At 35.8% G+C, this 21,413-nt stretch overlaps 1 protein-coding gene across 3 annotated transcripts; it reads left to right on the top strand.

Annotated features, from left to right (window-relative positions):
• Positions 1 to 902: 902 nt before the first annotated feature.
• Positions 903 to 21,184, top strand: LOC142987145 (uncharacterized). 3 transcript variants are annotated; one of them, XM_076135709.1, is made up of 3 exons: positions 903 to 1,850; positions 7,068 to 7,260; positions 19,394 to 21,184. In XM_076135709.1, the coding sequence occupies exons 1-2, from the start codon at positions 1,065 to 1,067 to the stop codon at positions 7,251 to 7,253; spliced, it is 972 nt and encodes a 323-aa protein (XP_075991824.1). In that variant the 5' UTR covers positions 903 to 1,064; the 3' UTR covers positions 7,254 to 7,260; positions 19,394 to 21,184. The 3 variants fall into 3 exon arrangements, with proteins under 3 accessions (XP_075991824.1, XP_075991826.1, XP_075991823.1); XM_076135708.1 differs by having other exon boundaries at positions 916 to 1,850; positions 19,391 to 21,184; XM_076135711.1 differs by lacking the exon at positions 19,394 to 21,184 and having other exon boundaries at positions 911 to 1,889; positions 7,068 to 7,209.
• Positions 21,185 to 21,413: the final 229 nt, after the last annotated feature.

Genomic DNA, 21,413 nt, shown 5'->3' with positions numbered 1-21,413 from the left:
CACATTCATAACGCAAAAATTGTTGTATGGTTAACGAAGGTGTCAGAATTTAAATCTTCAGAGAGTCTATCATTAAGTTAGGCTTTTGATAAACTTGGATGCTTGTACATTATTGTACAGATTCTAATAAGTCTTTTTGAATACAAAAAAACATAACCGTTCTTTACGCAGGCCTTTTCAAATGTCTTACACAAAAAAACACATGACTATAATTAATAATATAAATAAATAAAAATCGTTCTAAACAACAAGTACAGGAAAATGTAATAACGTGAAGTTATGTAATGTACGTAATGAAGTTATTATGGTGCAATAACTAATTGCACCATAATAACTTCATTAAAGTAAATAAACAACTATTTTGTGGTTTACCATAATGATATCTAAACTAAGTATTGCGTACACATTTCAAAAATGGTTAGTTAAATCATCAACTTTGAGTAATCATTGTAATATAATAGTTTTACAATCCGCTTCAAAATTTAAAAGTCATTGGTTTCAGTTAAAACTTTAAATCCAATTATTTTTTTAAGTAGGTCACATTTACACTTAGAAATGCCATGTTCACTGTACAGGAAAAATGGTTTCATGATTTTTTAATAAATATAAATATTTTATTTTTCATGATTAATTAAAAGAGGATTCAATATTTGTAGAAATAGAACTGCGTACAATGATGATTATGATTGCACATATTTAAAAGTTAATATTAAAAATATTGCAGTAAGTATTTGAAACTAGTTGTAACTTATCTACCAAAAACATAGCAAAAAATATTAGTTCCAATTAAAAGAAATCATATTTGATGAAGCGTCCACCGGCCGACTCATAACGCATTGTAACAAAAGTGAAATAGAGCTCGTCACAGTCGTCACCCGCCTGTAGAAAACGCACGCGGCGGAATGCGGACATTTTACAACTATTTATAGCGAATAATATCTGTGTATGGCTGTGATTTTACGCTGTAGTAAATGCAGTTTAATTAGATTAGCTCGCCCAGGCGAGTGTGGTGGCGGGGCAGCGCTCGGCGCGCAGTGCGTCCGCGCGCGCCGCCCGGCACGAACATGAGCGCGTTCACGGCGCGCGACGAGTCCCCCGCGCCCACGCACTACATACACATCGTGGAGCCGCCGCCCGAGGACTGCGACGCCTCCGCGCTGCCGCCCGAGGGCAACGTCAAGCTGCGCAACTACCGCCTGCTCACCGAGAACATCCGCGCCTATACTCCGACGGGCGACGTCCACACCTCTCCTAGCAAAGGAAAACTGGTGTCCCGCTACGACGTGTGCTCCACTATATCTCCTCCGCGAGCTAAGATCCTAGAGCTGCTGCGACCGGAGGATCCCGGCCGAGAGGCACTTGAAGCTATAGTACGACCGGCGCCACGGCGCGGTCTGACCAGGCCGCTCGACGAGGATACGAGGCGGTTTCTACAACGAGCTCTACAGTCTCCTAGCCCATTTTTGTCGGCATCGTCCACACCGGAACCTCGCCACAGGCCGCCGGACACTCCTCAGTCAGACGTAGAGCCGGAGCAGGCAGTAGCGGCCGAAGAAACTAGTCACAAACCAAAGAATTCTAACGTAGAGAGGTCGCTGGCGGACGAATTGAGGGAAGCCGAGGAAGAGGAGCGTAGTGGCGGGATCCGGCGGGAGCTGCTGCGGGAGTGGCGCAAGCGAGGCGCGCGGGACGCCGTGGAACGTGAGCGACTGGGCCGCCTGGCGCTCAGCGTGGAGGACGACGAGGAGGAGGAGTGCGGGCTGAGCGCGACGGCGCGGCGCCTGGACGCGCTGCTGGCGGAGTCACGCGACCTGCACGACGAGCTGGCGGAGATCCACGAAGACCTGCAGGTGCTGGCCCGGCGCGTGGCGCGCCGCGACCCCTGACGCGTTCGTACCGTGTGCCATGTCGCCACCGCGCACGCTTTCGCACCCCCTCGCACCCCGCGCCCCCGCCCCCCGCACCGCACGCCGCGCGACACTCGGAGGAAGTATACTTCCTCTTGCACCTCAATGTCGAGTGAAACGTTATAGTTATTTGCGCAAGTGCAGCGTCCTCACGATGACGATGTATAAAGTAGTTAAATATTGATCATAGTCGTTGATCAGGCGGGTAGTTAATGAAGTAACGTGTAATTAATCAATGACAGTGGGCGCATCATTAAGTAATGCATTATCTGTAGTCGTGGCACTTTCACTGATGCTCTGTCTCTGTCTGGCAGCTCTGAATTCTGATTGTTTCGTGTGCTCCCAATTAAGATAGCACGTAGAGTTCCGCTCAAGTGACGATGTTGCGAAAATCTCCAAGTTATTGGTCGTGTTTGTGTGTAACGGTAATGTATTAGTGCATGTGTAGTTGATGAACAAATCGTTGGAACATGATGGGTATGTGTCTTATGTTTCATACACTGGCCTGCTTGGATATACAAAATATTAGTACTATACGACGCGAACGAAAGCAGCATAACTTAAACCTTGGTTAAAATAGATGATCGCTAAAACGCCGGTAATGTGCTAATAGTTATCGTCAAATCAGGAGGACAAAAGTCCAAAACGAGACGTAGGTCAGACACAGATAAACACTGAGATAATAAGTTTAGAAGTAATTATGATATCTTATCATACTGATTAGAAAAATTGGCAAGTCTTAAAAATAATAAAACTGTAACAGACATTACGTCCGTAAAAATAGAACTAAACCCACACATAACATTATAGCAAGTCGTAATAAAGTCCTTCAAAATACAAACATACTGACATACATAAAATCACGCCTTGTTTCCATAGGAGTAGACAGAGAACAAAGAATTGGCGTTAGCACGATCTATACAAACTTTCCTACCTTAAGTCATTCATTCAGTCATCAAAAAATCTTCCATAATAATGACTGTGCCGGTAGAATCAGAAAACATTCCCAGACCGCTAAATACCATTAATTTAATTAAAATAAAAAGTATCCCATGTGTTAATCAGGCTCATCCATGTTTTAAGTTACCAGTGTACCAAATTGCATTACAACCCGTCCAGTAGTTATTTCGTAAAACAGTTATATACATACTATCAAACTTTCGCAATTATAATCGAGTAAATTATTTAATATATAACAAGAGACATGACATTACCTCGAACTCTAGCCAACCTTCTAAAATGCAGTAAGATATCATTATCTACTATGTAATAGTGTCAATGTAATACAAACAAACTGATAACGACTCTACGTGACTCTACATTTAGTACTCTTATCAAAACTACTTTATTTTTCATTAGTATTGCAATCTTTAAAGTAAATTAAAAATACTATTGTTCTTTACTGGTGACTCTACATAGAGTTGAGTACGATTCGCAGGTGACAAAAAATAGTCCTGTTGACTATATTTTACAGAAATTAAAGCTATGTGCATAATATTGCTTTGCTCGATGTATCGGCGCAGATTGCACTGGCCATGGACGTGAATTCATTGACAAACAAATTCTAAATTTAGGCACGTTTTTATGTCAATTGAAAATACAAATATTGAATTTATTCTTGCAGCGGATCTTACAACACCCAAATCGCAATACGCAAAGTACAACTAGACGCAAATTAAAGTCCAAGTGGATTTCGGGACCACATTAAAAACCTTTTACAAGCAGGAATTTTATAAAGATTTTTCGTGATTTTGTCGAATAATTTTAGTAATATATAGAATCTAATGACCCTTAGAAATAATACACTTACAGCTATCTTTTAACGAAATCATTTCAAAAATTCATCCATACTTTCATGGAAAACCCATGCACAATACACACTACACATATATTTTTTACTCGTAATGTATTACGCCTATGTATACGGATATTTCTGAAACAACAATTCAAGAAACACGACAATATACATATTATCCTCCTTACCTAATTAATTAATTGTACATAATGATACGTAGGTATCGTATTATCCTGCTCACAAGACAATTGGTTATTGTTCAAATAATTATTTCAATTCAAGGAAAAGTAAGAACACTATTTTATGCTCGCATTTCAGAGGCAATTAAAAAACTATAGCATTTAGTCTTAAAATAAATAATTTGAATTCGAATGAAATCTGTTTTTGTGCAATTTAGTTAGGAATCAACGCCTCGGTAGATTTTTATGACCCGGTACTTCCTCGCTTGTGGAAAAAGGTCTGCTCTCAAACGAAAAAGGGGTTGGGCCTTTAGTCCACCACGCTGGCCAAGTGCAAGTAGGGGACTTTGCTTGACATGCCCGTAATAAACAAAAAAAATATTTTTTTAGGTACACAAGGTTCCATCACGATGTTTTCCTTCACCGTTGGAACAAGTGATTATTATAATAGTCATTGGTGTGTTGCCTCAGGTTCGAACTATCGTTGACCAATTACTTTTACCATTCGGGACCTTATATTATATCCATATATATCAGGCGGCATAAAATAAAAATAAAAAACCTTGATCAGCCATTTAACTGTGAAAGCGCTGTATTAACAGGGTTTATTTTCTAAAATTAATTACTTTATAGTCAAATTACAAAAAAATAAACGAGTGTAAGAGATGCTATCGTAGTTAATTAGTTTCATGTATTTAATAATAGTCTTGTGTTAGCGCGTGTTATATAATTTCTTTATCTTTTAGTAAATTACTTGTCAGTCAGTTTTCTAATCTAAACTATAACTAGTTTACTAAACTATTTACACATTAATTAAATATTTGATTGATTTTTAATATTGCATACGTCATATTTAAACGTTAAATTCATTTAGTCGTTAAAAGTCGGTAAAAAAATCGTGGTTTATATTTTAAAATGTTGTATAATAATTACTAGCGTACTGCTAGTGACTTTGTAGTCTAAGATAAAAGTATCCTAAGTTCAAATCCACGTTATAAACTTTCTGTGAACCAAACCTTATCAAAATTCAGTAATTTCTGCGCGTTAGAGCACCTTACATACATACATCCATCCCCACAAACTTTATACTTAACTGTTTAAAAACAGTAATAAAAATAACAATTCCCAAACCGATTATCTTCTATAGGTTCCTTATAAATAAATATTTTTAAGTATTACAAATATACGACATAAAATTATATATAACTATATAATTATTTAATTATATAGTTATACCCAAAGTATAGGCAGAGGTGAGTGAAATACAGGTTTGTATCGCCATAAACAATGTTGGTCTTATGTTATAACTAGATTGCCATGTAAAAGACGGAAATAACGTATAATTCAGGTACTAACTACTCTATCTAAATTAATTATTCATAATTATGATTAATTTGCATCCGCGTGATTATATATTTTATTATATCAATATTGATAACATTATCAATGACACAATTTTATAATTTACTGATTATTTATCCTTGTATTAAACGATATTATTTAGAGAGGTCATCAACATGCACATACTAATAAATGCGAAAGTTTTCAAGTACGCGTTTACTCATTCTCGAAACCTACTGAAGAGATTTTTATAAAATGTTGGACATACGTAGTTTGTAATCGGGATTAACACTAAGAATACTTTTTACCCTGCGGAGTCTTTTCGTGGGCAGAATTTTTCAGATTTTTGTGCTTCATTTATGGAAAAGCTACTCAATGGATTGTAAATTGTGATGAATTTTTGCACACAGATAGCCGCGATTTACACCTATAACGTTTTTATACCGGGAAATCGCGAACCAAACCGAGTCCCTATTACTATGTAGGTTATGTTGATAACGCAAGTAAACTTTGTATATTTCTTAAAATCTCCGAAACGACTATTTTCTGAGCTTTTTGTAGATACATTCTCCAAAGCAAAGTCGCGGGCTAATGTCTGTATTATATAAGTTATCACTTGTGCGAGGTGGGGGTTATATATTATTAAATAATATTTAAATGAATATAGGACCTTGAGCACGATTGCACTTTTAAATTTGCTATATACCTATTATTATCTCCGTTGTAAAGTATGACAGTTCTCATAAATAAATAAAAAACATACAGTAGAATTGAGAACCTCCTCCTTTTGTAAAGTCGGTTAAAAATGCCTCGTTGCAAAAAAAATAACGTGCTATCGATATGAAATCTTAGTACACAATTACATAGCAATAATAGAAAATACAGCAAATTTAAAAATGCACTCTTATTGAGACATTCTCTATACCTATGTAATAACTACGATTATTCAGCTCCATTTACGTTTTAATTAAACTTACTTGATTATAAAAGAATCAAATGATTAATATTATTTTTCTATTGCTAATTAATCACTGAATAAGCGTAATTAGTACATGCATTTTGAAAACTAAAAGAAATGACTTTTCTAGCAGCAGAACTCACGCAACTTAGATAAGATCAACTTGGTAATAGACGTAATACTAATAGTCTTTGCCCGTTAATAAGTCAATAAAGGACATTGACACCCTGTTTAAAGCCACAGATACCACTATTTAAAGCAAAATAAATAAATTTAACTCAATAATGTCCCACTACTGGAGGACTCAAGGCCGAACCCCTCGTTTTGGAGGAAACCCTTGCCCTGCAGTGGGACAGAAAGGGTTAAAAAAAATGTTCCACTGCTGGGCAAGTGTCTCCTTCCGTAATGAGGGGTTAGGCCTTGAGTCCACCACGCTGGCCAAATCCCGGCTGGGGACTTTGCATACCTTCGAGAACTCTTAGGCATACAAGGTTGCATGACGTTGTTTTCCTTCACCGTTGGAACTACACTAGTCCCAAAAATTAAGGGATATAAAAAAAAATCCAAATTTTTGGGTGATTTTCAACAAGCTGTAACTCTGAGGAAAATGGTTGTACAGAAAAAATAAAAAAAGCACATGAGACTTTTCTTCTATCAATCTGATTAAATTATTTTTAAATTATTATCACATGCTCCAACGGTGAAGGAAAACATTGTGAGGAAACCTTGCATGCCTAAAATTTGTTAAATACATTTATTGAGGGCATGCAAAGTCCCCAACTCGCACTTGGCCAGCGTGGTGGACTCAAGGCCTAATCCCTCCCTCATTACGGGAGGAGACCTATAAATTTAAAGACCAGTTCGGGAAAGTTTTTTTGTAATTCCAGGCACAGTCAATACGCGCCCGTCGTTGCGCGTTGGCTGCGCGCGCGCTGAGCGCGGAGACGCGTGCGCTGCGCTACTTGGACGACGTGGTGGCGCTGCTGCGCGGTGACGTCACCAGCGCCGCCACGGCCCAGCGCTGGCCCTTCGCGCTCGGCAGCCGACAGCCCGGCAAGAACTATGTCATTTGATATACAGGTATGTGACAGTGATTCTACTATATATACTTAGAATGATCTCGTTTATCCGTGGCAGTTGGCAGAAACCATTGTTACGATGATTTAATACCCAAAATTTTCTTTACTTCATTTTTATCCCTACATCTTGTCATACAGGTTGTTATAACATTCCTTGCTATTCTTGTGTATTGCTTTGCTTGTGTATTCTTTACGTAATATACTTACAGAGTATTAGACAGACGGTATAGTAATTTGAGATAGGTACCAAATTGTAATTTAGAGATTCGTTTTTAACTAAACGTCGACACAAATCATCAAAATAAACACACAGTCTATTTTATTTTCTACGCATACATTATGTGAAATGCAATAATACGTGACATCTAATTAAAACCAATTACAATATATATATATATTCGCTTAGCCTTTGTTCCAAACTATGTTGGAGTCGGCTTCCAGTCTCACCGGATGCAGCTGGATACCAGTGTTTTACATGGAGCGACTGCCTATCTGACCTCCACAACCCAGTTACTTGGGTATTAACACGATACCTTCGGTAAGACTGGTTGTCAGACTTTCAAGCTTCTGACTACTGTTAACGACTGTCAAAGATCTTCGAAAATGACAGCCGGGACCCACAATTTAACGTGCCTTCCGAAACACGGAGAAACTCGATATGTATAAGATGGTCACCCATCCACGGAACAACCTCGGCAAGCGTAGCTTGACCTCAGAGATCGATCCGTGCGGCTGTTGTAAACTAAGCCACGAGCTCCTCTAAAACCAATTACAATAGGAACCTACAAATCCCGAGTTGGGTATAATGTAAGATCAACATAACACGGAATTAAAAGATAGCAGTTCGAGTCAACATAATATTATAAGTTATATACTATGCTAATACGATTTCTGGGTGGACAACTTTTTCTGTTACCAACCCGAGAATTGAATAGCGAAGTACCTATGAGGTAACATGTTTGGTAACGTGCCCTTTTAACTTCCAAAACCAGTTTAGTACTACTTAAAAGTATTTGATACACCTCTGCCTAAACCTTCAAGGCAAACTTGATAATATGAATTGATTAACAATGTTATGATTGTTACATAAATAGAGATCTATCTATAAGTAGGTAGTTTAATAACACAAATACATGAATAAAATTATATTATTTAGTATCATCACACTGGTTATATGTGTATACCCAAAGATCTTCGCAGATATGTATGAAAAAACCTCTCTACGTTTCGTCGTGAATTGACCTTATGGCCTCATAAGGCCTGTGTAATTAGGTAGTTGACAGGGTTAACGGAAGATTATTTAACTTTTATTCGTAAAAGGTTCATATAAAATGCCCAGGCTATGTAATTTTGCTGGTAAATAGTGTTAAAATTGTAATTACTACAGACTTAAACATTTTATTCGGCACTCATTTGATACCAACGAAAATACGAAACTGTGACGTCACTATTTCATATTCCTATACTAAATTGTATTTTTGGCATTTCATAAAGAGAAGTTGATTTGACTGGTAGTCATCTACTGTATTAGAGGTCATACATTTGGAACCTATCTATAATCTTAAACATAAATTCGAAGACCCAGAAGTCGCGTTCTTTCACTAGACTTGGAAATAAAACCAGGGATTTCGTATGGGCAGATGCATACAATCCTCGAACTAAAAAGATAGTGTCTGATTGTCAGTATACAAATAACAAAATGACTCAGTTATATTAAAGACGTCCTGTTTAGCTTTCATACGCACGAATATATCCAAAAATAAGACTTATGTATAGCTATATAAGGTCTGAAATCACATGTAAGTGCAGTGAAAGTAGTTACCGTGGTACATAGTTATTAGTGCGTTAAACAATTCACTATTAGACACTGTATTTGTGCGAAACTGATCACTTTTGAAATTTATTTGATAATGCATTATAATTACTATTTTTTTTTAATAACCATCTCCCACTGCTGTGGTAGGGTCCCGAATTGAAGGAGGAGCAAAGCAACGCAAGCCGAGTACGATAAATTAAAAAAAATTGCATTATCTGAATACAGTAAATTAATGTAAAATTCTGTTTCCTGTTCACGGCTAAACTAGACTGATTTTGTGATCTATGAATATCGTTGACCAATACACCCGCAGACATGTTTTGCATACTCGATCAAATATTTTTTTCGACATTAAAAATCATCACTGGAATTTAGAGAATTCGGACAGAATATGTGTGAAAACTGCATGAAAGTACGACTATATACTCAAGATATACATACAATATACTTAAGATATACATCTTGAGTATATTGCTAATGGACAGTAGTTCGAGTAGCTATCGAGATATGTTACACGAAAATCTGATCAACGCCTATACCTAATACATTTTAAATGTCAAACTCTCGACACTCGACAGATGGATATTGAAAGGTTGTTCAATGTAAATGAATGAAAAACGGGCTGATAATTAATTAAAATCTAAATGCATATAAAGTTCAATGCGTACGTTGCATTCAACAAAGGAAAATCTAATACCTTGACCAGATTAGCACAGATTAGCTAACAATATTCTTAATAATACCAATAATCTACATGCATGTTTAAAAATACCTCCCCAAATTCTAAGCAAGTAATTCGTACTTTAAATGCGAACATCTGTGTCCTATTACGCTCTAAATGCTTAAACCATGGAACCGATACTGACGGAGTCTGGCATAGAAATAGTTAAAAACTTGGGATCAAAGATAGACTAGCTAAGTTAATATTTAGAGTAATATAGCTTCAAAGGACATAAAAAATACTGCCTCTGTGGCGCGGTCGGTGTGTCCGCCTGCTGTCAATAAGGTCTCGGGCGCGATTCCCGGGTCGGCCAAAGTAGTTTGTTATTGGTCTTTTCCTTATGTATATTAGATTATACTCAATAGTAGGTAGTCCGGAGTTCGGTAATGTGTCCAAGATATGGCAATAGGCTCGCCCCCTATTAAATGGGACTAACAATGTTAATTAATGGCGGGTGTATATCCACATTTCTGCTTGTACTTAATTGCCTTCACGGTGCAGTGGTTTAGGTCGCCACGCCGATACCATTGCGTCGCCGTCGTAAGGTCGTGGGTTCGATTCCCACACGGAGCAATTTATTAGTGCGATCCACAAATAATTGTTTCGAGTCTGGTTGAGCTTTGTGTCCGTTATTTGTATATTTGTAAAAAAACCCGCGATACAAGAGCAATTCTTAGTGCGAGAGTTGTCTTTTTAAAAAAATCTTTCTCTGCTTCCCAATACATTGGTTCTCTACACAATACAATTCGTGTATGCAAGTACTTGTGCGCTGGTTACAGTTGTCGATTCAATAATCGTTCAATGTCATATCAATCAGAGCCCTCGATTCAACTCCAACTATCAAACATTTCAATTGTACCAAGTGGAATATTTAGCTCTCGAGATGTTATTTATTTTAAACATGAGACTGGGTTACATGTAGACGATATGTATATCAAGTATTAAAGTGAATATGTTAGCGATGGCTCTCTTAGAGGTTTTGATGGAAAGCAAAGTCCATAGTCCATAGCGTCGTAAACTCAACACTTAACTTCTCCTTCATTCCAGGAGGATATCCTTGTAATGGAAGGGCAATCTTTTTTTTTTATTTATCTATATTAGTAATGAATACCAATGGTTCCATGTAACCAGATGTTTAGAAAATGGCGTTCTCTGGTCTCTGCCTACCCTATGACAAAAAACGTGATTTCATGTATTTATGTTTAACACATATCGGTAGAGTCTAAATTTAATAGATACCCGGTAGGTACATTAAAATTCACTAACGGTGCTAATTTACTTATCTTGGTAATAATTGCATATTTAGTAGCCTAAATAAAGGTGCATTACTTTTTATTGTTAAAGATATCTAAAAAATACAGAACTTTAGCTTGATTTCTTACTGCTATCGATTACCGACTACCGAAACTCTATTTGGCGCCTCTACCGGACTCTGTAAGAGCTATTTTGACAGTACATTTTAAACGTCAAACTGTCTTTTGTTTTTGAACAAATTATATTCTTAATTATGTTTATTAACGCTACTTAAATAATTAGTAGCACATTAGTATACTTAACAAAGTAGTGTATATTCTTAATTAGTCGGTCAGTTATTATCTATGTTTGTTTGCTTGTTGTGTTGTTTATCAACACTTCAGGGTGAAGATTTGTATGATAGCTTATCTATAATGAGAATGATAATGTTATAATATGGTTGCTTCCTAAGTGCTTGAATGAAACGTGTGCCGTTTATTTACGTTTGGAATTGTTCCGTGGTGGTTTAGGTCGCCACGCCGATGCCACTGCGTCGGGAGGCCGTGGGTTTGATTCCCACACGGAGCAATTATTTGTGCGATCCACAAATAATTGTTTCGGGTCTGGTTGTGCTTTGTGTCCGTTGTTTGTATGTTTGTAGAAGTCCCCGCGACACAAGAGGAATTCTTAGTGCGGGAGTTGTCTTTTTTTAAATAAAAAAAAAGTAGTACTCGTAACCGACAGTCCTGTATCATGTGAATGAAGCAAAAGAAGTTTGTAAGGATCTGTACCAAATGACGTTCTCTGATCTATGTGGAGTTTGGTTACGTGTCCGGTATATGGCAATAGGCGCCCCCTCGTATTACAAGGAACTATAATTATTAATGGCCAAACGTGAGAGTATTTAATACGCTATACAACAATTAAAAAATATTCTAATATAAAATTAGCAAAGACTGTAAGTTCTTTGCCTAACCCAAGAATCGACCCCGAGACCCCATGAGTCGAGCGCGAGACAGTCTTTTACTTTTCATACATACATACAAACATACATCTTTTATTTTTCATATTTGTAAAAATATTATGGTTAATGTAAAATGTAATTATCTACTAATGACCCCTTGTTTTGTCTGTGTATTTAACCTAATGATATAAGAAGCTATCTTCTGTGAGAGCACACGTGAGGTCATACAATTACATTACTAAACCACATTAATATACTAAACTAGCCATTGCCCGCGACTTAGTCCGCGTGATTTGTGACTTAGGTATTTTCATACAACCTTTCACCCCCTTTTTTATCCCCTTGGGGGTAGAATTTACCGAAATCCTTTTTTACCGGATGCCTACGTCATTATATCTACCTGCATGCCAAATTTCAGCCCGATCCGTCCAGTGGTTTGGGCTGTGCGTCAATAGATCACTATGCCAGCCAGTCAACTTTGATTTATATATTTAGGTAGATACAATATTTCTAAGCAAGAAATTGATTTTAGTATTTCTTTACTAAAATACGATTCCGACATTTTATAAAGAGTATTTTACTAGTTGTAAAATAGCCTACCATAACCTTTTCTTTTGGTAATACCAGCTGTAACCAAGCTGGCGGCGAGTGAAAAAGTAAACAAATAATATTTGAGCCAGTTACGTTGAAACCACCTAATAGTAGACACGCGAAATGTTTCATTGTAATGCGGTACTATCATGTGTTGCCAGGGTAAAGAAATTACCACTAATAATGGGAGATTAAGGAGAATATTTTTAAATAAAATTAGGCATATGATGTATTTGACAATGTCATATAATGTGATTGACAATGACAGTATTTAAAAAGACTTCGTAATATCCCAACCCGCAATTGGCCTGCGTGGTGGACTCCAGGTCTGACTCCTCCCTCATTACGGGAGGAGACCCTTGCCGAGCAGTGGGACATTAATGGGTTAAATTGAATTTTATTAATTTAATACAAAATATATCTAAAACATAAGAGCACGCTGGTAAATAAACTAAAACTTTACATTTTCATAGGCATTTATATTTCCAAACTTATTTTGATTGTGACGCAATGCAGCTGCAGCGTAAATTAATATATTGTTATTGGGATATTTCTGATCGATTTAATTACTAATTAAAAATCCTAATAGCAATTTATCTGGTCCGGTAAACATGCCCATCACTGGGCGACCCCTTTTAAAATAGTCCACAATATATTTCGTGGTCTAGCAACCCCATAGTGGGCTAATTACCGTCGCGGTGCTGGCACGGACGGCGCCGATTCAACGTACACCACTCGGTTACCCGATCGCGGCGTTTTAACCTGCCCTACTTACTTCCTACATTATACACACTGATAGTTCTAGATCTATTCTTGAATCTGTAGAAGGTCGCTGCTTATGTTAGAGCCTATAGCATTTCGCAAGAGGCTATATCACTTAGCGACGGGATATCAATAGGTTCGTTACCCAGTTAGTCCCGTAGAACAAGTAATTCTTCTTCTTCTTTAAAAGACAACTCCCGCACTAAGAATTGCTCTTGTGTAGAGGGGACTTTTACAAATATAAAAGTTCCGTGTGGTTACCGAACCCACGACCTCCCAACGCAATGGTAGCGGCGGCGTGGCGATCTTAACTACTGCGCCACGGAGGCAGTCTTGCTTGACATATGAATAAAAGTTTCGGGTCTAATAGCAATTGTGTATGGTTTGGATAAAAGTCACCGCGAAACAATATTAAAATCGTTAAAGTAAATAATACGAAAAGTATCCTAACATAAAATTAGTTAAATTAGCAAAGAAAATTAATTTGAAAATTGTTTTCAAAGATAAGCTCATACAATACATTTTTAACACATCACTGTCCCACTGCTGGGCAAGAGTCTACTCCCAAAAGAGGAAGGGGTTAGGCCTTGAGTCGTCCACGCTGGCCAAGCTACGGGTTGGGGATTTAGCTCATACATGCCAAGAAAAAAAAATATCTTCAACTATAATTAAATAGAAATTCAACAATAAATTCTCAATTATTAAACGACATCAACACAATACAAACGTGGGTGTATTAAATATCTTTCTCTAAGAGATACGGGCGACTAATACATATTATTATTATAAAGGTTATGAGGTCAGGGATAATTTTGTAATACATATAAAACAGGGGCAATGGACCATATCAATTGATACCATTTGAACCCACGCGCCATACGAATAAGTATCGAAGACCCACGCTTTTGAAAACCAAAACAAGAGTAAACACATTACCCATTTTTGCGTCGCGCAGTCAGGTAAAATACAGAAGCAGAGAATCTACATATTCATATCAGTAATAACTAGATAAAGATATACATAAAAATTGCAACGGATAAGAAGTAACAGGTGTGTGGTCTATTAAATTTTCACACATGTGGTCTAGGGTTCGAATCAAAGGCAACATAATAGAGTCTTTTCGAAGTTATTTATGTCTAAGAAACAATTATCACTTATTTTAACGGTGAAGGAAAACATCGTAATGTAACTTTACATGTCTAAACGACCTGCAGTTGATCAGCGTGGTGGACTCAAGAACTAGCCCCTATCTTTGTTTCAAAGCAACTATATTTGTTTTAAAAACTATCCATATTTTAAATTAGACCATTAAAACAGACCATTAGACTACGACTATTATTACAACCATTAATAAATCAAGCCGTAAGAATAGTCTGCAATAACCTCTAAATGCTTTCATAAATCGTTGGCATGCAGTTACGTTTCCGAGTCACGAAACCCTTTGCTACATCGTTGTATAGTTAGTTCAATGATAAGAATAGAAAACCTATCATTAACACTTATTAACTGATATTGATGGCCCTTTGAAGTCTATAATTTAACGAAATCGGTGAACTAAGGAACACGCATGGCTCCGCTCGAGGGATGAGATTTTTCTGAAGAATAGTATTTACTTAATGTGGGACTCCGTAAGAAATGTCATCTTTAATGTATACTAGAATACGGGAATTAACGCGAACACGCATTTTACCTTAAAATGCCTAACGTTTGACAGTCAGCCTGCGACCACGGCGAGTGCAACCTGCGCCGAAATGTTAGGCATTATAAGGTAAAATGCGTGTTCGCGTTAATTCCCGTATTCTATTATACATTAAACATGCAACACGAGAATTTAAAAGTTATGAATGTCATCTTTGTTTTCGTGAAACGTAGTTAGTAAGTTATTCGTGAATGGGTTGGGTTACAAAGGAACTGACAAACTGAAGCATTAAAAAAATTATGAGTATAACAAAATTAGAAATCTCATAATTGGAAACTATAGAAAATAGTATTTATTTGATACTAATAAATATTCCAAATACAATATACCTAATCGTTTTTAAGCAGCTCCTTTTTCATCAACTAGTACCTAATCAAAATAAAATAATTAAACTGAAATGCAAGAACTGTTTTTATAACACTTCAAATTATATTTTAAAAATTCCTTCCATAGCTCAGAATTTTCATTATACATTTTAAAAAACCTAGTCTTTTAAAACTGTATTTTAATAACAGCTTGTTGTAATTTTAAAATGGAATCCAGTTACCATCTGTTGTACAGTAAACTACAGATTCATTCGGATATCACTGTTTAAAAAGCGATTATGAGATAATTTGTGGTGCAACGGAAGAATAGCACTGTATACGTATTTATACAAGAAACTAATTGTGCTAACGGAAATAAGAGCATAGCGTTTGTAGCGCGGTCAAGGTAACCGCCATGATGGTATTTTTGTGTTTAAAGTCACAGGTTTGAATCTCATCCTGTAATGCGTGTGTGCGATTTCCAGATAGTAGGGTTCAGTTTTGTTATACTTTAGGTTCGTTGTTTGAATCTCGTTTATTACTGATTAACATAAGAATGACTATTATTTGTCGGGAGTTCTATTTAAAATGTATACAAAAATTATAAATGTGAGAGTGATATCTTTATGCCAATTCGTTCTTGCCACAATAATGAATAATTTATCTACTACTTATCTATTTTATAGTTTTTATCCATTTTGCCCTTCCCTCCTGGGAAATTACCACTTCTGGTCAAAGAAATAATCTCGGAGTAGGAATTGAGCACACCCACTGAGAGCTTCAATAAAATCTTTAAATATACCTCACATGTTTTTCAACCGGGTATTTTTAGTACTTAACAACAATTATTCTAAGCACATAAGTACTGAGAATTGACCTTACATCCAACCCACAGTATTTATCCTAGTTCGTCGTTCTACTAGCCTCCGCCTTCAGTTCTGCCTACGTTGATACACAACCTGTTTTGTATATAAATCATTATTTGACTTATTGCGAGTAGCTACTTAGATTCAACTGTGAAAATAAAGAGAGGTTATGTCAGGAGTTTTTAGTAATCCATCCAATCAATCCATGATTCGAAGAAATCGGTATCGAATCGTTGAGCACTTATTATTATTATAAGTTTTGTTGTCAATCTAGAGTATTTTAGAATCTCAAAATGGTCTGAGCCGAGGTCTGCGGCGAAACGCCTCGGACATAGCAACTGGTATCTCAATTGACATCATACGGAACCAACTTTTTGGAGTCTTAAAGCCCCACCAGCCCTTATTTAAGTTGTGAACTTATTTCTAAGGAATATAGCGTGTGTGCTGTGCGCTGAAAATTATCTTTTTTTTTTGTCTTTCTTCTTTCTTTCCATTTATTGAATTGACCGCGCCAACGGTTGATTAACCCACAGATCGTTCACCGATCGACGAGCGCTCTAAATCACTGCTAACTAAACTCTAAAAGAAAATATGTTATTCCATACTAACTTTATTTTTCTTCAGGATGATTGCTTGTTGCTGATTTATCATTAAAGGCTCTCTCTATGTTTAATAGACTCTCAATATCAACCGTCTTACTTCAGCTCACAGGCCAATAACGTCACATTTACGTAGAATATCATACGATCTGCACTCAACAGTTACACAACAAATAGCATTAGTACTGCTTACCTTGAATCTGTAGCTGTCGTGATATGAATACGTATTGTAAGTCACGGTCCATTTGGTTTGTAAACAATGTCTAATGCAGTACTAGCTAAGTGTATGCAGTTCAATACATGACCAATATATGCCGGCTAATTATAGAAAATAGACAAGCATTGCAATTTCCAAAAATTAAAACTGTATGACATCTGTTTTATGATACATTGCGTAGATGCATCTTGTACCTATCTACGTGCCTGTCTATTTGTTTTAGTTACACTGCTTACCTGTCAAACTGAAGCCAGTAAAATAAAGCATTGATATATTATTGACTGCCTCCGTGGCGCAGTGGTTTAGGTCACCACGCCGATACCACTGCATCGGGAGGTCGTGGGTTCGATTCCCACACGGAGCAATTATTTGTGCGATCCACAAATAATTGTTTCGGGTCTGGTTGTGCTTTGTGTCCGTTGTTTGTATGTTTGTAAAAGTCCCCGCGACACAAGAGCAATTCTTTGTGCGGGAGTTGTCTTGTTTAAAAGAAAAAAAAAAAAAAAAAAAAAACTGGTTGAAGACAGGCTCGACTTAGACTTTTTAGATGAAACTATGTGCACGGACGGTGCTACGGGGATCAACTAGAACCAAAACAATAATCTTGGTTTATCAGGAGTCTGATGGCCGGTATGGCCCCTTCTCGGGATAAGGATCGGTGAGCTTATCATTTGGAAAACTGACAGGTTTTTTCATACAATTGCTCTCACATTCATTAACACTTACCCGTAAGTAGTGTAACTAGACGAGTTGTGATATCTACTGCGAATAAATAAACCGTGTTTTAACCTCGTAGATAAAATAAGTATTTTTAGCAAGTTATTGTTTTCTTTATCAGGTAAATAAACCCATAAATATAAGATTTAATAGTAACATTATTATTAAATACGGAAACATAATGTGTTTTATTAACATACATTAATTAGCGCCTCCAGTATATAAAGGTATTCACTATAAATTTCCCCAGGAGTAGGTCCAAAGAGAGTCTGAATGTAGAAGTCGTAATAGCTGCTGGGCAAGGGTCTCCTCTCGAACGAGAGAAAGAACGGGTCTTGAGTCCACCACACTGGCCGGTTGGAGGACCAAGTTCAGTAGCTCAATTCTCTATTACTATCGACTACCGACAACCGACCTGTCATCGAGAAATTTTGTATGAAAATCTGATCAGCGCCTCTAACGGGCGTCGTGGAAACTTTTTTGGCAGTACATGCTAAAATGTCAAAATTCGATAGCTAGCCGGTTGTCGGTAGTCGATAGTGGTAGAGAATCGAGGTACAGGTTGGGGACTCATGAAGGAAACATTTGGAAACAATGCAAATAACACGACAAAAAAGTACCGTAACCGTGCCATAACAGTTGAAATTTTCGCTCAACAATCGAACAGACGTAACAATTGCACTCGTAATTCACTAATTACAACGCAAATTCCTCATATACTTAGCATAATTACACAACAATATTACCTTGTTGATTGTTCGAACAATATGGCCCAATATGGCTGCCAATTGTCAACTATTGAAATGCATTAGTTAACGCGCAAATGGTCCCGTTTGTGATGTATTATAAGATTATTATTGTTGTAATTTGTGTTAGGTAGGTTTCTGACTGTAGAGAATCATGCTAAGATCATAATATTTATTGAAAAGTTGCCAATTATTGCCCCACTGCTAGGCAGTTTCCTCCTGATATAAGGTGGCTTTTAGTTCACCACTAAATTCGGTATTATAAGGACTTAACATCCCCTTATACATGCAAAGTTTCATAAAGATTAGTTTTTCTACCGATCTATTAAACTATGCTTCTTTATTTTAATTAGGTAAAAGTCCTGACAGCTATACTTTCGAATCGGGTAACGATAAATTAAGAATGGGTTATAATTATCAGCGGCGTACAAAAGATTGATTGAGCATCATTCCAGGATCATGTCGTTTTAAATGAATATTATGAAAGTATAAGATACTAAATATGTTTTGGTTTGATATATTCTGTAAAGAGCCTTATAATTATTGGTTAAACAATACATCATTATATCAAAAACGTTATTTCATCTGATAATGTCAGTTGTTTAACGAACTGACAATGTTTTAACAATAATTAATTGAATTGTTTATAGGAATTAAGGTAATTGCAATGATTATAATTTGATAGGTTAAATTAACAAAATAGGTTTAAAATAGACAAACGGTTTTTTGTAAATACTTTCATTTTACGTGTAAGCTGTTGTTATATAATTATCTCGCTCAATTATCTATCATGATAAAATTTTGTTTAATCATTAGTTTAATAATATTATAATATACTGTCTACGACAAAATTTAAGTAATAAATTAGTTATTCTATCATCATTTTTTGTTACAGAAGACATTAGCAGAGCGACCAACAATCGACGCCAAAGCATCAACCAAAATGCTTGAGTGATATCGAACAAACTTTGCAAAAAAATATTCAAGTCAATAATATTATTGCAAGTGTTATACGAAATAAACATTAATTCTAAACTTAATATAAAAGAACTGACATTTTAATTTAAGATGCGACTTGTGTGTGAAAGTGAGTGACTGGTTTCTAAACTTCTTTTTTAAAGTGGTTTCAGAACGTAATCTGTAATGTCAATTTCATTTTGACGTTTGGCATTTGACAGTTGGGAATTTTGCCGCCTTTTTTCAATGCGTATTTCAGCTGTATGCGTGCTTTGTTTTGTGTAAGAATTAGATACCTACTATTGTTATAAATGAGGTACTGATTTTCCGCATAGTTAAGTGATCTAAAAAATGTTAAAATAAAGTGCTTGCATATAAAATTATGATCAAATTGTTTGATCAAATTTAAGCATGAAATAAATCATTAGTAAAACTCTTTTCAAATGTTGAACACTAAATCATTTGAGTTCTTTGACATGTATAAAGTGTCAGTGTTTTTTTAAATATTCATTTTTTTAATATTTTCAACAAATCTGTAAAACTATACGTGTTTTAAATGTATCATCAAAATACACATCGTCAAATTGTCCGTAATAGAGATTTTTTGTTTTCTGCGTGTTAGCTATTTGTGGACAGTGGGCTATTTTCGTGGTCTATTGTGGTGTAGAAATAATTACTTGTAGAATACTCGAGTCGGATCTCTTAGACTGAATCTGTGACGGTTAGTGATTGATTTAAGTCTTTACGTGTATTGCCTAGACTGTATTAGCTTAAAGTTATTGTTGAATTAAAAAAAAACTAAATTGCATAAAAAAATGATTATTTTGTTTAAAAATGTTAAAAGCTTGCCATGTTGTTGTGTTTGGGATGTATTGATGTAAATTATTATTTAAAATTTTAGTTATTTTTCTTATGAATTTCGGAAATAAGATGTTATGTTTAACTGAATAATAACGCAATTTAATTAAGTACATAGATATTAATTTATGCAGAATGAAACTTTTGTTATATTTTAAATAAATAAATCTAACCCAAAGAAAATCCATTTTAAAAATAGGGATGTTGCCCATATTATATGTTCGTTATGATATACTACAATGCAATGATTTTACATGTCATATGACGTCACAGTTTGGTAAATTTTATAACAACATATGACGTAAGTAACCTCTATGCCCTAACTTGATGAATTGAAATCGTCTTTTTTGTTCTGTAGAAGTAAAAAATACCTCATATTTTTTTATTTACTGACTAACGGACAAAGTAGTATTTTATTATTACTGTTTCGTCGACGTCATTAAAGTCAATATCCCTATAACTTAATTTCTCTGTGTCATATTTAATTTATAATATTGAGATACCATTTTCAATCAATTCGTTAATCTAATTGTTTGGTAAAATGGTTTGATATTTAAATTAAACTACTTTTATGTATGTACAGTCCGGAGCCAAAATACGTAATCATGTCACATTTTCAAACTTAGTTTGGGGGCATCGAAAGAGTTTTTGTTTTACTGTGTTATTGATAAATGATAATTAAGAGCATATATTATATGGATAATTTGACTGATTTTCATCATAACAAATTGTTTGAAAAGGAACATTGTGTACATATTTTTGCGTTAGACTGTACAATGTTTGTGTTTCTCAGTCCTGTGAAGTGCGTATATGTATATATGTAATGTGATATGTAACTGTGTCTGTCACAACTCACAATAAACTGTGAAACGTGCCTTTTGTTTCATTTTTACATTGTGCTACAAGAAGGTTCTCTTAGGTTACCTACCCTTTTGAAATAGGTACTGTGAAACATTACATAAGAGATCTTTAAGTTCAAAAAAACTACAGCCAAAAATTTGTTTAGATAAATATATTTTGAATTTTTACCATTGGCAAAATTTATCCAAGATTTGAGTGCAGAGTAAAAATGGCAAACATCAGCGCTTTGCCTTTTAACATGT

Source organism: Anticarsia gemmatalis, chromosome 3 (assembly GCF_050436995.1).
Source record: "Anticarsia gemmatalis isolate Benzon Research Colony breed Stoneville strain chromosome 3, ilAntGemm2 primary, whole genome shotgun sequence".
In the NCBI taxonomy this organism is placed as follows: Eukaryota; Metazoa; Arthropoda; class Insecta; order Lepidoptera; family Erebidae; genus Anticarsia; species Anticarsia gemmatalis.
The sequence above is the reverse complement of the archived record's forward strand: the minus strand, read 5'-3'. Positions and strand labels throughout refer to the sequence as shown.